Source organism: Ovis aries, chromosome 14, assembly GCF_016772045.2.
Source record: "Ovis aries strain OAR_USU_Benz2616 breed Rambouillet chromosome 14, ARS-UI_Ramb_v3.0, whole genome shotgun sequence".
Lineage (NCBI taxonomy): Eukaryota > Metazoa > Chordata > Mammalia > Artiodactyla > Bovidae > Ovis > Ovis aries.
In genome coordinates this window covers 62,587,759-62,601,947 of record NC_056067.1, presented here as the reverse complement: position 1 = coordinate 62,601,947, position 14,189 = coordinate 62,587,759, and the positions used below count along the sequence as shown (strand labels likewise).

Sequence of the window (14,189 nt, the reverse complement as noted above, 5' to 3'; positions counted from 1 at the left end):
AAATAAAGTCTCTGCCCATCCTGGAATAATATTTATCTGGACCAACACTGGATTATGTGCCAGTGTATTTCAGGTATTATTCACAGTAACACTGAGATAAAATTTGTGGAAATACTTTAAATATTTCTTTATAAAGGAGATTTATTCCAGACAGTTGGATGGATTGAAGGAGAAATTGGTTTCCTCAAAAATCTGAAGTATCCTTTTCAAGCTGATATAATTTGATGGGTGGACTATCAAATATACCAGTGCAGCACCTTATTAAACTGATCTTCCATGTTCGTTGGATTTTATGTAAAAATTTGGTACTTACTGTAAACATCAAAAAGTACAAATGTTCAGTTGTAAAATAAGTCACAGGGATATAATATACAATATAGTGACTAGAGATAATAATACTGTATTGCATGGTTTTAAATTTGCTAAGAGAGTAAACCTTAAAAGTCCTCATTACAGGAAAAATAATATTTGTGACTGTGTATGGATACAGCAATTTGTTCTTACAAATTTGAGGTGATATTTCACAACATATACAGGTATAGAATCATTATATTGTACAACTAAAACTACTATAACATTTTATGTTAATTATATCAATAAAAATGGCACTGAGTAAAGAGTCACAGAATAGAGTGATCTCAGCTATTGATGAAGCTATCTTCTACACATTTGCACTTCAGCCGTGACTTCTAACAACATGAGACCAGAGTCTAGGAAATCTAGGATCCCTAAGGATAGGCAGAAAGGGGCTTGAAGTAGGGAAACATGAAACCAAAATATGAGCGGTATCAACCACAGATGAATATTTGAGAAGGAAGCGATGTAAAAAGAAAAAATGGAATCCAGTATGTAAACGATGACAAAGGTGACCACCAGCATCAGGATGGTGTGGGCAGATCTGGTCTCCGGGGGGCATCTGTGGTGTCCAGTGAGGGGTGTGAATATACTGCACGCTCTGGCGGTGCCTGTGCAGAAGCACCACGGAGCCACTGGACTGGACCATGAGGCCAAGAACACACAGCATCAGAGATGAACCACAAGTAGACAGAGCCGTCAGCAGGAGCTGAGGATGAGCAAAACCACATTCCTTGGTTATCAGTATAGTTGTGTGTGTTCTGTGGAGCAGCGGTTTTCAGAGGAACAATGACGTACATTAAGAGACTGAGCATCCAGCAGGTGCAGCAGGAAGGACCAGCGACCCTGGGGGCCCTTCCTCTGAGCACCACCCGCTCCGCTCTCCTGGGGGTGAGCGTGAAGGACTGACAGGTGCTCAGGACGCAGGTGGAGCACAGGGCGGTGCTGAGAGCCGCTCTCCACAAGTAATACAGAGTTTACATCCAAGACTAGATAGGGGTTCTCTGACAAAAAGCTGCCATTGTGTGGAGGACGCCAAGCGCGAGAAGAACCAGGAGACTGGCCACGGCCATGTGGGTGAGAATCACGTATGTGGATACCTTCTTGTGGCCAAGCAAGCCTGGAGAGACGCTGTAGAGGAAAAGGATGACATTGACCAGGGCCCCAACCACCGTCTGTAACTGCAAGAGTGTTTTCAGAACCATGTCCCCTGGGATTGTCAGGGCATCTTTGTGAAAAGACATGGAGAGGACGCCAGAGTGTCCTGGAGCAGAAAAGAGGCTGTGCTAATGAAAACATCAGCAGTCTTCTTACAGAACCTACACTGGAAAAGAATTCTCAAAATAAAATAGAATTCTTACTCTTCTTTCTCCCAAGAAAGCAGATACTTTTATACTCTACAAGGAGGGGCTCAACTCGAAGAACAAGCACGTAACAGCTGTGTTATTCACCATTACTGTTTTGTATTTATATTGGTCTCCCATGACTTGGGAATCATGTCTGTCTTGTTCAGCAACATGGTTGATCTCTGACAGACGTTAAATAATACGTACTGAGTATAGGAATATGCGACGGGAGATAGAGTCAAGGATATAGTCTACCACCTACAGAACTCATGATTATCCCGCCTATTGTAAAAATGTATTAATTTAAGAAAATAAAATGCAAAAATATCACTCAGGTTATAAGACTGTCCAACTAATTTTAATATGGCTGCAACTGAATTAGCTGTCAACATTGGAGAACTCATGTATCATCAGAATTACTCTACCCAATATAACTTAAGAAATCAGTCATGGACTTCTGGTTGCTGGTTTTTCATGCATGGAGCTTGAAAGTCACCACTCTGTTCTAACAACAAGAAAAAACACTGAACAGAGGAAAAATTCTTGGATCTGTAAAAGAGGTGAGAAAACCGGGGGCATCACTGCCTCAAAGACTGAAGACTCGGACAGTGAATAGAGGGGATCAAAGCTTATGGGAGCAGAGACTCACGATGGAAAGAAACACCCTGGGAACAAGACGTGGGGCAGGAAAACATGCACTCTGTCCTTGGGTTGATGGGGGCTCAGTGTGTAGAGTCTGAGGGTAGAAACTCTAGGAAGAACAATTGCATTGGGATCTCCAGTTTTGTGGGTTAAAAACTATTACTGATTAGAAAAAATAGAGAGGGGACATTAGAATACTTTAAATTGATCATAGCAACTATCAATTTATAATTGGTTCTTGGGGACCAGTTCCCTCAGCTGGGAAACAGTCCTGAGTCCATCCTTCTGAAGCCCACAGAGCAGAAGTGGTACAGTTAATCGTCCCCACTGGGCTCCTTCTGCAGTGAGTTGATGCACTATGACCAGCGGACTTGTCCACAGTTCAGGTACATGGGTTTGAGGAGAGAAGGCAGGCAGATAAGACGGCCACTGCCTCTTTAAAGTGTTCAACTGTAGTTCCTGTCTGCAGAAAATATGCATGATAATGATTTAATGTGTTGAATGATTATTCATCCTTGGAACCTGCCCCCACATATTTAAACACTTAGAGTTACTGTGACCCTACTGTGTGCCATCCCTAGTACTAGGTAATGAAGATGCAAGCAGAAATAATACTCATGGTCCTGGCTTGAGATATGAAATGCTGGTTACATGAAGGATGTGGTTCACCACCAGACTTCTAGCAGAGCTGGTGAAAGTTTCCAGATCTGGGCTGTCCAGTGTGGAAGCTCCAGTCCCGTGTGGCTACTGAGCTCCTTAAATGGGCTCATCTGAACTAAGAGGGGCTGTAGGTGTAACACACACATTCAATTTCAAGAAAGTATTAAGACAGAGATTTTAAACCATCTTGTCAAGAACTATTCAGAACTGATTACAACTTGAAATGGTAATAGTTATGATATTAAAATAATTGACACCGTAAAATAATTGACACTTACTTTCATGTGGCTACATGTAAATTTATAATCATAATCAACCTCTATGGACCAACGTCTGTTTCCACTGGGTGCTGCTGGTCAGACTCAGATCTTCTACCTCTCAGCTGAGCCCACCTGGCTGTGGCAGAACACCTGGCCCAGGATGAGGGGCTGGATAAGTCAGCAGGGGAAATGCAGCACCTCATGCTGCCTGCGAAACCTTCTTCAACTTTGAAAAATAACGTGACATTGTTTTGTCACATGAACATTTATACTCTTCATGGCATGCCGGGGTCCAGCCCTGGTGGATCCAGGGTAATTCGAAGGGTGGACGGAGTCGGCAAGGATATTTATTTAATTAGAAATATAAGATTAGATTAGGAAAAAATAGTGTAGTAGGGAAATGAGTGGAGAAAAGAGGCTGATTAACTTGGTTTACATGGAAAACCAATAAAGTTCCAGACAAGGAACTTGCACCGTCTACATTGGGCCACAGGCGCCCGCTTGAATATTGGAGGGTGCCTCGCCTTGGGCTCCCTCTCACGTGGGTCTCAGAAGCCCGGGGAAGTAAGTAGACTCGGTGAGTGCCGGGAGCCAGCGTGAGGAACTCCGCCCTTGGCAAAGGTCATGAGGAAGGAGGCTTGGCATACGCAAAGGCAGGATGGAGCCTCAGGAAAGCCCCTGTTCCCGAGCACCTACCCCCCAAACCAGAGTCTGTTTTATGCTCTCACCTACACCTCTGACTTTACGCGGGGCTCTCCCCTATAACCATTTCTCTTGGAGAAGGAGTTAACTTGCAGCTCCAGTTAATAAAAATTCCTGGGGGTGACAAGAGTGTTTCAACTTACAAACTCCTCTGAAGGTTCTCTACCCTGCCTGAGCGGGTTCGTCCGGCCACATGTGATTGTTTACAGCCTCCCAACCGTGAGAGGTATGAGATGCTTTAAACTTTTTATATGCAGACTCTTGAAAAGTTAGAAAATTATTAGTATAGTATAGTGGATTGATTAGGAATTATATTGGTGAAGGGTTTTTCATTTATTGTGCCAATAATTACTGCTAATTCCCTGCCCTAGGTGTGACAAGGGTGTCTCAGGTCAAACCTCTCTGCTGGCAAACTAGCTTGTGTGATAGGATTATCCATACTCCTGCCAAACACATGATTGTTTACTACCTCTCAACCATAAACAGCACAGAGAGTCTAGAGTATTTTGAAAGTCTTAATTAGCATAGGGCTTTTCTCATTGTTGAGTCAATGATCGCTGCCAGGCCTCCATATCCTTAGGCACCTGGGAATATATTAATCAATGTATTTGGAATATAGAAAAGGAAATATAGTAATTTTTGATGTTAGCAATACTAGACTTTTTGAGTTAATGAATTTTCTCTTTTGTTATAGATCACTGTACTTTGTTATAAATCACTGTGTCCTTGCTATGTAAAAATGCAACTTTATCACTATCTCAAGACTAAATAGATCTTAAGGGGAATACTGGTGAAGGGTTTTCATTTGTTGAGCCAACATCTGCTGCTAAATCTCTGTATTCCTTGCCCTTATAATGAATATAACTAGCATATAGGAGAAATAAGTATTAACCTTTAAGATTAATCATGTTAAACCTTAGACTAAGTAAATTCATTTCTTGATTGTAACCCACTACACCCTCACCCTATAGGAATGCAACTTTATTTGGAGGGTGGTACTTGGTTTAAGAAAACATCACCCCTGGAAAAAATAAGTTTTCTGGTTGACTGACCGTTATCAGAAAGGGCCATAAAATGTCAGCAGGCCTCACGGCCAGAAGATGATGTAATACCCCTAAGACCTTTGTATAATTTTATATGAAGCACCTGATTTTGACAAGGGTCAGGTCTGTTGACCCCTGCATGACTCTGTATTCATCCCTGTGTGTAACAAAAAGTATATAAGCAAACCTGGAAAATAAAGAAATGGGATCAGTTTCTTGAAAGACTGATTTTCCCGTGTCGTTCTCTCCCCTTCTGGCTGAATTCCCATCTGGTACATGGGTACTCACCAAGCCTGCTAATTCTGCCTGGGCTTCTAAGATCTGACCGGGGAGGCCTCAGTGTCTCCTCTCCTTCGGGAGAACGGAAAGACGCCTATGGCCTACGTAGGTGGTGATTGGTATTCCACGTAAACCAAGTTATTCAGCCTCTTTTTCTCCACTAATTTTCCTACTACACTATCCGTTTCTAATCTCTCTATATATCTGTAATTAAATAAGTTTTTTCCTAGGACGCCTACTCTGTCTCCCCTTCGAATTACCCTGGATCCACCGGGGCTGGACCCTGGCAGGTGAGCCTCCGCGTTCCAAGGGATCAGCCTGAAAAAGAGAGGGAGGGAGAGGGAGCAAGAGAAAGAATCAACACGGCTGAGGCCAGGCTTGTGCAAAAACCCCTCCAACTTTATTATTCAAAAGGTGTTTATATACCCTAAATTTTACATAATGGAAGATACAGAGCCATGCAGGGGCAGCAGTCCTGACCCTTTCTGTATATCTTTTTGTATACAAAAGGTCTCAGGTGATTTACATTATCTTCTGGCCAAGAGGCTTGTTAACACTTTTTGGCTCTCTTCCTTAATGAATGCTAATCTCGTTTCCCCTGAAGTGTTTTTCTTTAATCTGCATCTCCTTAAAGCACTAAAGTTACATCTCTATAGAACAAAGGTGCAGTGGGTGATAACAAAGAAGGTACTTAACTCAAAGATCTAACTTGTTTTTTCTATATACCAACTATATCAACAAATAAAAGATATGAAAATTTGGCAGCAAGTATTGGCTCAACAATGAAAGCTTCATCAGTTTTATTCTAATGATCTTGACCCCTCGGAAGCCCCTGCATTCCTAGGATGTTTTAAGCTTCCTGTGCCTCTGGCGGTTGGGAGACTGTAAACAATCACATGTGCAGCTGTAAGAGTCCTGTAGGTAGGCTAGAAAGCCATCAAAGGGGTTTTTGGATTGAAACAGTCGTATTATGTCCAGGAGACTTATTAACTTTTCCCAGAAAAAGGTGGTGGGGGGATAGATCCCCTGTTAATGTTAGAAGAGTGGATGAAAAGCATAATGTAGTACGGCAGGCAGACTCTGGTTTTGGGGGTGGATGCTCAGGAAATTTCAGGGGTTCCCCCTGAAGCCTGATCACGCCCTTGCGTTTTGTCAGGCTTCCTTCCTCATGACCTTTGCCATGATGCTGGCTCCCGGCAATGGCAGATCAGCTGTATAACCAAGAGAAACTCTTATACATATTCACCAGAACACATGTGTAAGCAAGCTCATCACAGCATGTCTCACAATGGTAAAAAGCCAGAAAAAATTCAAATACCCATCACCACTAGAATAAGTAATGAATGGAATATTACAAAGCAGTAATAATGAGTGTTCAACATCACTAGTCATCAGGAAAATGCAAGTCAAAACCACAATAAGATATCACCTCACATTTGTCAGAAAAGCTATTATTAAATAGACAACAAATAACAAGCGTTGGTGAGGATGTGGGGAAAAGGCAACTCGTGTGCACCGTTGGTGGGAATTTAAACCGGTGTGGTCACTGTGAAAAGCAGAACAGAGATTCCTCAAAAAATTAGATATGGAACTGCCATACAATCCAGCAATTCCAATCCTGGATATTTTTCCAAAAAACAAAAACACTAATTCAAAAAGATATGGACAAACACCTTAATGTTCATTGAAGCATTATTTACAATAGCTAAGAAATGGAAACAATCTAAGTATCTATCAACAGATGAATGTATAAGGAAGATGTGGTATACAAAGGAATATGACTTGGCCAGAAAAAGAATGAAAATTTGCCATCTGCAACAACATGGATGAACCTAGACCTATTATGCTAAGTGAAATAAGTCAGATAAAGAAAGACAAATATCGTGACTTCACTTACATGGGGCATTTACAAAAGAAAACAAAATAAACAAGATCAGACTCATAGAGGCAGATACTCTGGTGGTTTTCCAGTGTTAGGACCAAACTAGAGCCAGGACAGGCTCTAAGGGGCAGGCGAGGCCTGAGGTTTAGTCTCTAGGAAAGCTGAGGCACTGGGAACTCCCGCAGGCAGTGTAGCTCGACCAATCAGAAAAGATCCCCGTAGCCTACCCCCCCCCCCCCCCCCCCCCCCCGCCAGACCGGAGCCAATCCGGATAGAGATGTGAGGTTTAAAAGTCCCGCGCGTGCCTACGGTTTAGTCAATCAGCTATGCTGTTACAGGAACAAAGAACCGTCTGTATAAAAGTAGATGTAATTCAGTGCTCAGGGCTCTCGTCAAGACTCCACTGTGCTGGATGAGACCTGAGCCCTAGCTCGAGCTAGCAATAAAACCCCTTTGTGCCTTTGCATTGCTGTGGATGTCTCATTCTCTCAGTTTTGGGGACTCGGACTTAGGGCATAACATCAGGAAGGAGGAAGTTGGAGGTTGGATGAAACAGATGAACAGATGAGACAGATCAAGGCACAAACCTCCAGTTATGACATACATAAGTCACTGAGCTGTAACATAAGGAATACAGTCAGCACTGTGCACAGGGAGGAGTGGTAACGGGAGTTGCGGCGATCAACTCATAACGTAAATAAATGTGGAATCAGTATGCTGCACACCAGAAACAAATATAACATTGCATGTCAACTATAATTAAAAAACAAAATAAAAAAGAGAAAAAAAGAAATCCTCTTGATTCATATCCTTTCAACACTTGGTATTACCAGACTTGTTGCATTAGAGACAACTACCTTATCACAGCAAAAATCATAGCATTAACTGTGGGTAATTCTATGTATAGAGAATAAGCATTTATAAAAGCAGTACCATAAAACATTACAAATGTGTGGAACTGTATAGTCTAAGAAATTCCTATGTATTCTGTAAAATGGTCAACAGTGATTCTAAGCAGAATATAACACTTTAGGAACTCATACAATGGCTACAAAAATCAAACCAATAAAAAAGTAGTCATACCATAACACTATATACTTTTCAAATGGAATGCAAAAAACAAAACACTAGACTATCCAAATAAAAGGCCAAAAAAAAGAGGAAAAACAGGAAAAACTGAAAACTAAGACCCAAGTTTCTGATTTTCAATGATGAATAATAAACACTCAAGTGACAAATATAGACAGTTTTCACTCCCTCCTTCATGTTACTTAATCCATTCAATCAACCAAATTTATTGATGGTCAATCACATAAAGAAAATTCAGGCTGAAAGAAGAAGCAACCCATATGAAACAACATTTATTTTCTGTATTAACACTACAACATACTGGAAAACACAAGTGAAATAAAGGTATACGGTAATACAGAAGAACATCTCCATTTTCTGTATTTATTATCTTCATCCAGGAAATAAAAATTTCTATCCACCCTACAGTAATATTTATCTAGACAAACATTAGATTATGTGTCAATGTATATCAGGTATTAGCTGTAACATATGGAAAAAATAATCTGCAAAAACTCCTGAAGAAAGGTTTCTTTTAGCGAGCTGAACTAGCCATCAAGGAAATGATTTCCTCAAAAAGAGTTTGTATTTTTTTAATGATAAATTTCTTTCTTTTAAAAATTATTTATTTATTTATTTTATTTTTGGCGGCACTGGGTCTCTGTTGCTATGCTTGGGTTTTGTGTAGTTGCTGTGATGGAGGCTACTCTCTAGTTGCCGTGCGCAGGTGTCTCATTGTGGTGGCTTCTCTTGTTGCAGAGCACAGGTTTAGGGTGTGCAGGCTTCCTATCAATTAGACACTGTGGTGATCATCTTGCAATACATATAAATACCCATTTATCATGCTGCACAACTGGAACTGACATTATGTTATATACTAATTATACTGGAGAAACATTATTACTGAGGAAATAGTTACAGAACGGAGTCACTCTCATTATCAAAGCTGTCTACTATACACTTCGCACTTTAACAATACATTTTAATAATTCAGGAGCAGAATCTAGGTGCTCTCGGATCCCTAAGGAGCAAGAGGAAGGGAGAAACAGTGGGAAAACATGAAACTAAGACACTAGAGGTCTGCAGCAACCACAGACGAAAATCATGAAAAGCACTAATACAAAAAGCAAAAACAGAATTCAGCACATAAAAGATGACAAAGGTGACCACCAGCATCAGGATCGTGTGGGTAGCTCTGGTCTCTGGGGGGCATCTGTGGTATCCAGTGCGGGTATGAATATACTTCATTTTCTGGTGGTGTCTGTGCAGAAGAAGCACCATGGAGCCACTGGACCAGATCATGAGGCTAATAAATACGGCATCTGAGACAGACCACAAGAAGGTAAAGCCTGATTTATGACCCAAGGACGTGCAGAACCACCTGCCTTGAGTATCAGAATAGTTGTGCGTGTCCTGTGGACCAGTGATGTTCACAGGTATGTAGATATTCACTAAGGCACTGAATAACCAGCAAATCCAGCAGGAAGAATCTGTGACCCTGCGGGCTCTTCTGAGCAATGACCTCCCTTCACTTCTAGGGATGAGAGTGAAGGACTGATAGGTGCTCAGGACACAGGTGGAGCACAGGGTGGCGCTGCGAGCCACTCTGTGTATGTAATATACAAGTTTACACCCAAGACTGGACAGGGGCTTACTTGAAACAAAAGCTGTCATTGTGTGGGGAATCCCAGAGGAGAGAAGAACCAAGAGATTGGCCAGGGCCATGTGGGTGAGAATCGTGTCTGTGGGTCTCTGCTTGTGTCCAAACAAGACTGGAAAGATGTTTTGGAAGAAAAGGATGACATTGACCAGAGACCCAACTCCCATCTGTAAGAGATAGGTGGTGTTCAGAGCTGCCTGGCTTGCAGTTCTTAGGACATCTTTCCGAAAAGACATGGAGAGGATTTCAGAGTGTCCTGGAGCAGAAAGGAAGCTGTGCAGGTGATGACATCAGCAGTCTTCTTACATAACCAACACTAGGAAGGGATTTTCACTCTTTACTTCTCTTGAGAAAAATGACACTCTCATATGCCAGATAATCAGTTTTACCTGGAGAACATACACTCGACATTAGTTATAAGTTTCACCATTATAATTTTTTATTTACTCCTATTTACTTGTATATCCTGTTTTCCACCTGCATGTAAGGTCCATGAACTCAAGAACCATGTCTGTCTTGTTCAACAACATTTGCTGACCCATCATAAGTGTTAAATGATATGTATCAGGTATATGAGCGACAGAAGACAGAGATAAGGATGTACTCTACCACTTTAGGATTCATGATCATCCCACTTATTGCAAGAATGTGTTGAGTGATTTCACCAAGATGGCAACACAGAAGGCTTGCTCCTCCCATGGACACAGTGAATATATTTACACATGGATCAATTCCTTTGAGAGAACTCCAGGAAATCACTGAATGGCTTGTGCACATTAGATGACTTTGCAAACACCCACGTCAAAACAGGTGGGAAAGTCTGGGACACCTGCTCACCATGAACCCCACCTGTAGCACAGTGCATTCCAATCACAATGAAACACTCAACTACTTGGTTCTCTGAGAAGTAAGGACCTGAACCACATATTAGCTCCCTCAAATCACTTAGCTCTAGTAGCCAATGTGGATGGGCCCTGTGGAGCCTCAAAGGGCTAAGAAAATAAAAAAGTAGCTGTGAAATGACCTGCTAGCATCCACCACAGCCACATCCCCAGAGTCAGTGCAGCGTGAATAGGCTTTAACACCCATTACCCTGCCGAAGTTTGACTGTACTCTCTACCAGCTACTGCCTGAAGATCTGGCATTTAAACACTGCATTGAGTGGCTTGACTGGGACGCTCTCAGGAGACTGAAAGAACAAGTGGCCACTGCTTCCACATTCTCCCTCTGGTTTGATTTGAAAAATAAAACCAAGCCTTCAGCTTGTGCCTGGAAGGAACTTGTCCACACACATCTCATGTCCCAACCTCTGTGGCTGCCCCCGAAGGGGTGGACCCTCTAATCACCCACCCCAACAGTGAAGGGTACTCAGCCTACTGGAGTCCCACAGGACCATGTTATGCAGAATTGAAGTTTTCATAGTCACACACTGACCTACAGAGAAGGGATGGAAAAAGATAGTCCATGCAGGTAGAAACCAAAAGGAAGTAGGGGTAACTGTAGCCATCTCAGACAAAAATAGACTAAAGGGCAAAAACTGTAACAACAGACAAAGGAAGTCATTATATAATAATGAAAGTATCCATTCATTAATAAAGTAGAACAACTGTAAATATTTGTAAGCCCAACATAGGAGCACCTCAATATATTAAGGACTTATTTACATAAATCAAGGGGAAAAATATACAACCACACAGTAATAATATGGACATTAATTTCATAGTCTCAGCAATAGATTAATCATATAGAAAATCAATAAGGAATCACTGAACTCAAACTATACATGAGACCACATGAACTTAACAGACACACCATCTATCAGCAACAGAAAATATATCAAGGGCACATGGTCCATTCTCCATGCGTCTTAACATATTTAAGACTGAAATCATTTCAAGCATCTTTTTTCAGCCACAATGATATGAAACTACAAATTATTAAAGCCAATGGGACAATTCATTAATGCGTGAAGATTAAACTACATTGATGAAATGAAAAATCAAAAATAAAACATCTTCAGAAAATGACAATGGAAATACAAGATAACAAAACTTATGGGAAGCAGATTAAGAGCTAAGTTGATAGCGATAAATGTCTATATGAAAGAGGAAGAAAAGTCTCAAACAAAATAGCTTTACACCTCAAGGAACTATAAAAGAAGAACGAATTAAGCCCAAAGGAAAGAAATTGTGAGGGTCACAGCAGAAATACAGACGTAATTCAGAGGAGCTGTGTTTGGTTCCAAACCATAGCAATAAAGTCAATGTCACAATATGGTGGGTCACACAATTTTTTGTTTTCCCAGTGCATATGAATATTATATTTATACTCTGTTGTAGTCTATTAAGACTGCAATAGTCATCATCATGCTGGTGCACAAGATAAGCCTCCTATATAAGCTCTCACTCACCTCAGAGCATCTAAACAATAAAGCAAACATTATCATATCTAAAGCGGGAAACATAATCATAGTGGGGACTGCAATACTCCCACTGTCATCAGACAAAAAATCACCATGAAAATGTTGGAGTTAGCTACATATTAGAACAGTTGAACTTTATGGACATAACCAGATCAACCTATCCAAGAGCAGAAAAATATACATTCTTCTCAAGACCACAGAACACATCACATGTTAGGACTCAAGCAGGTCTTTTTTTTTTTTTTAAGTCTTTATTGAATGTGTTATAATACTGCTTTTTTTTTTTAAAATGTCTTGATTTTGGCCCTGAGACATGTAAAATGTTAGACCCCTGACCAGGGATGGAACTCCTACACCTTGCTTTGGAAGGTGAGGTCCTAATCACTGGAGTGCCAGGGAAGTCCCCCAAACAAGTCTTAACAGATTTAACACTGAAATCACATGAAGTTTCTTTTCCCACAGTAAGTATATGAAATAAGATGCCAATAACAGCATAAAAGCTGGAAAATTCACAGATACGTGGAGATGAACAACCACTCCAGAACAAACTGTAGTCAAAGAAGAAATCCAAATGGAAATAACATACCTTGAGATGCAAGTGTGAGTGGAAACAGCAAACCGAAGGTCACCGGAGTCAGCACAGGCTTTGTTCTAAGAGGGATGGTTTAACAACAAATGAGATTAAGAAAAAAAGGTTCTAATAATCAACATAACTTTATACCACAAAGAACTAAAAAACAAACAAACAAACAAACAAAAATCACATAAAATACCAAAAAAAAAACCCCCACCCCCAAACCAAACAAAACCAAACCACCCACCCAATACTAAGGCAAAGGTTAGCAGATACATGGAAATAAGGGAAAAAACAGTGAAAACAAAAGAAATAAGGACCAGAAAAGAAGGAGAAACTGCCAAGGAAACTATGAGTTGGTGTTTGAAAGATGAACATTCCCCTTGTCACGGAGCACCTGCGGCAACGTGAGGAGGAAACTGACCTCGGGCACCTCAGGCGTTTCTAACCCCACGGCCGCCCTCGCTCCTTTTCCCACCAGAGCCGCGGCATTCCTTCCCCTCAAAGCGGGAAAGCCGTCCTGGCCTCACCTCCCAGCTCCTAGTCGCCCCTCTTCCCGCCACGTCAACGGTCTCGTGCTTCAGGCTCAGCCTCCCGGCTCCACCTGCTCAGAGTCACCTCAGGAGCGCCCCCAGTCACGACTGACCCACTCACTCTCTTCCCCTCAAGATGAGAGTCATACCTCTTTGTTCGTTTCCTCCTCTCCGCTCTCTCTTCCTGATAAATTGAGAGCTCTTGGAAACAAGAAATACTCTCCCGGCAGATACAGAGGCCGCGACGAGCACCGTGGCTCCCGGCGCTCTTGGCCTCTCGCGGCGGCTCCTCGTGCGGGAGCTGCTGTGCGCCGCGGCCGGGACCAGGCACCACCTCTGCTCTCGCGACAGCTGCCAAGACAGGACTTGGACGTTTACCTCTGTTCTCGCGACAGCTCCCGGCCCGGACCTGGATGCTTGTCCTTCCTCTCGCCTTAGCTCCCTGAACGCGCGCCTGGACACGTGTAGCGTTGGTTTCACGATTGCTTTGGGGTGCGGGCCTGGACACGTGCCGCGACCACTGCGCAGAGAGCTACCTCTTGGCGCGTGGAACTGGACAGTGCTTGGACTGCGCGTCCTCCCCCGCGTGAGCACACAGGACTTCTACCTGCTCTGTATCCCCGTCCAGCCTCCTTCAGGCTGCGGTGGCCCATCCTGGGGGTGCCCTGAGCCTGGCCCTCGTTATGGGGCTGCTCCATGAATCCCATTGAACTTTCTCTATTGGCAGAAGCTCGAACGTGAGTCTCATGCACAGTGAATCCTCA

General features: G+C 42.3%; 1 protein-coding gene and 1 pseudogene across 1 annotated transcript; both read right to left on the bottom strand.

Moving 5' to 3' along the window:
* Positions 1-676: 676 nt before the first annotated feature.
* On the bottom strand, positions 677-1,559 carry LOC132657659 (vomeronasal type-1 receptor 2-like; annotated as a pseudogene).
* Positions 1,560-8,564: 7,005 nt separating this feature from the next.
* Positions 8,565-13,759, bottom strand: LOC132657704 (vomeronasal type-1 receptor 4-like). Its single transcript, XM_060398172.1, has 3 exons — positions 13,575-13,759; positions 12,905-12,969; positions 8,565-10,285 (listed from the first exon to the last, which is right to left on the bottom strand). The coding sequence occupies exon 3, from the start codon at positions 10,130-10,132 to the stop codon at positions 9,227-9,229; it is 906 nt and encodes a 301-aa protein (XP_060254155.1). The 5' UTR covers positions 10,133-10,285; positions 12,905-12,969; positions 13,575-13,759; the 3' UTR covers positions 8,565-9,226.
* Positions 13,760-14,189: the final 430 nt, after the last annotated feature.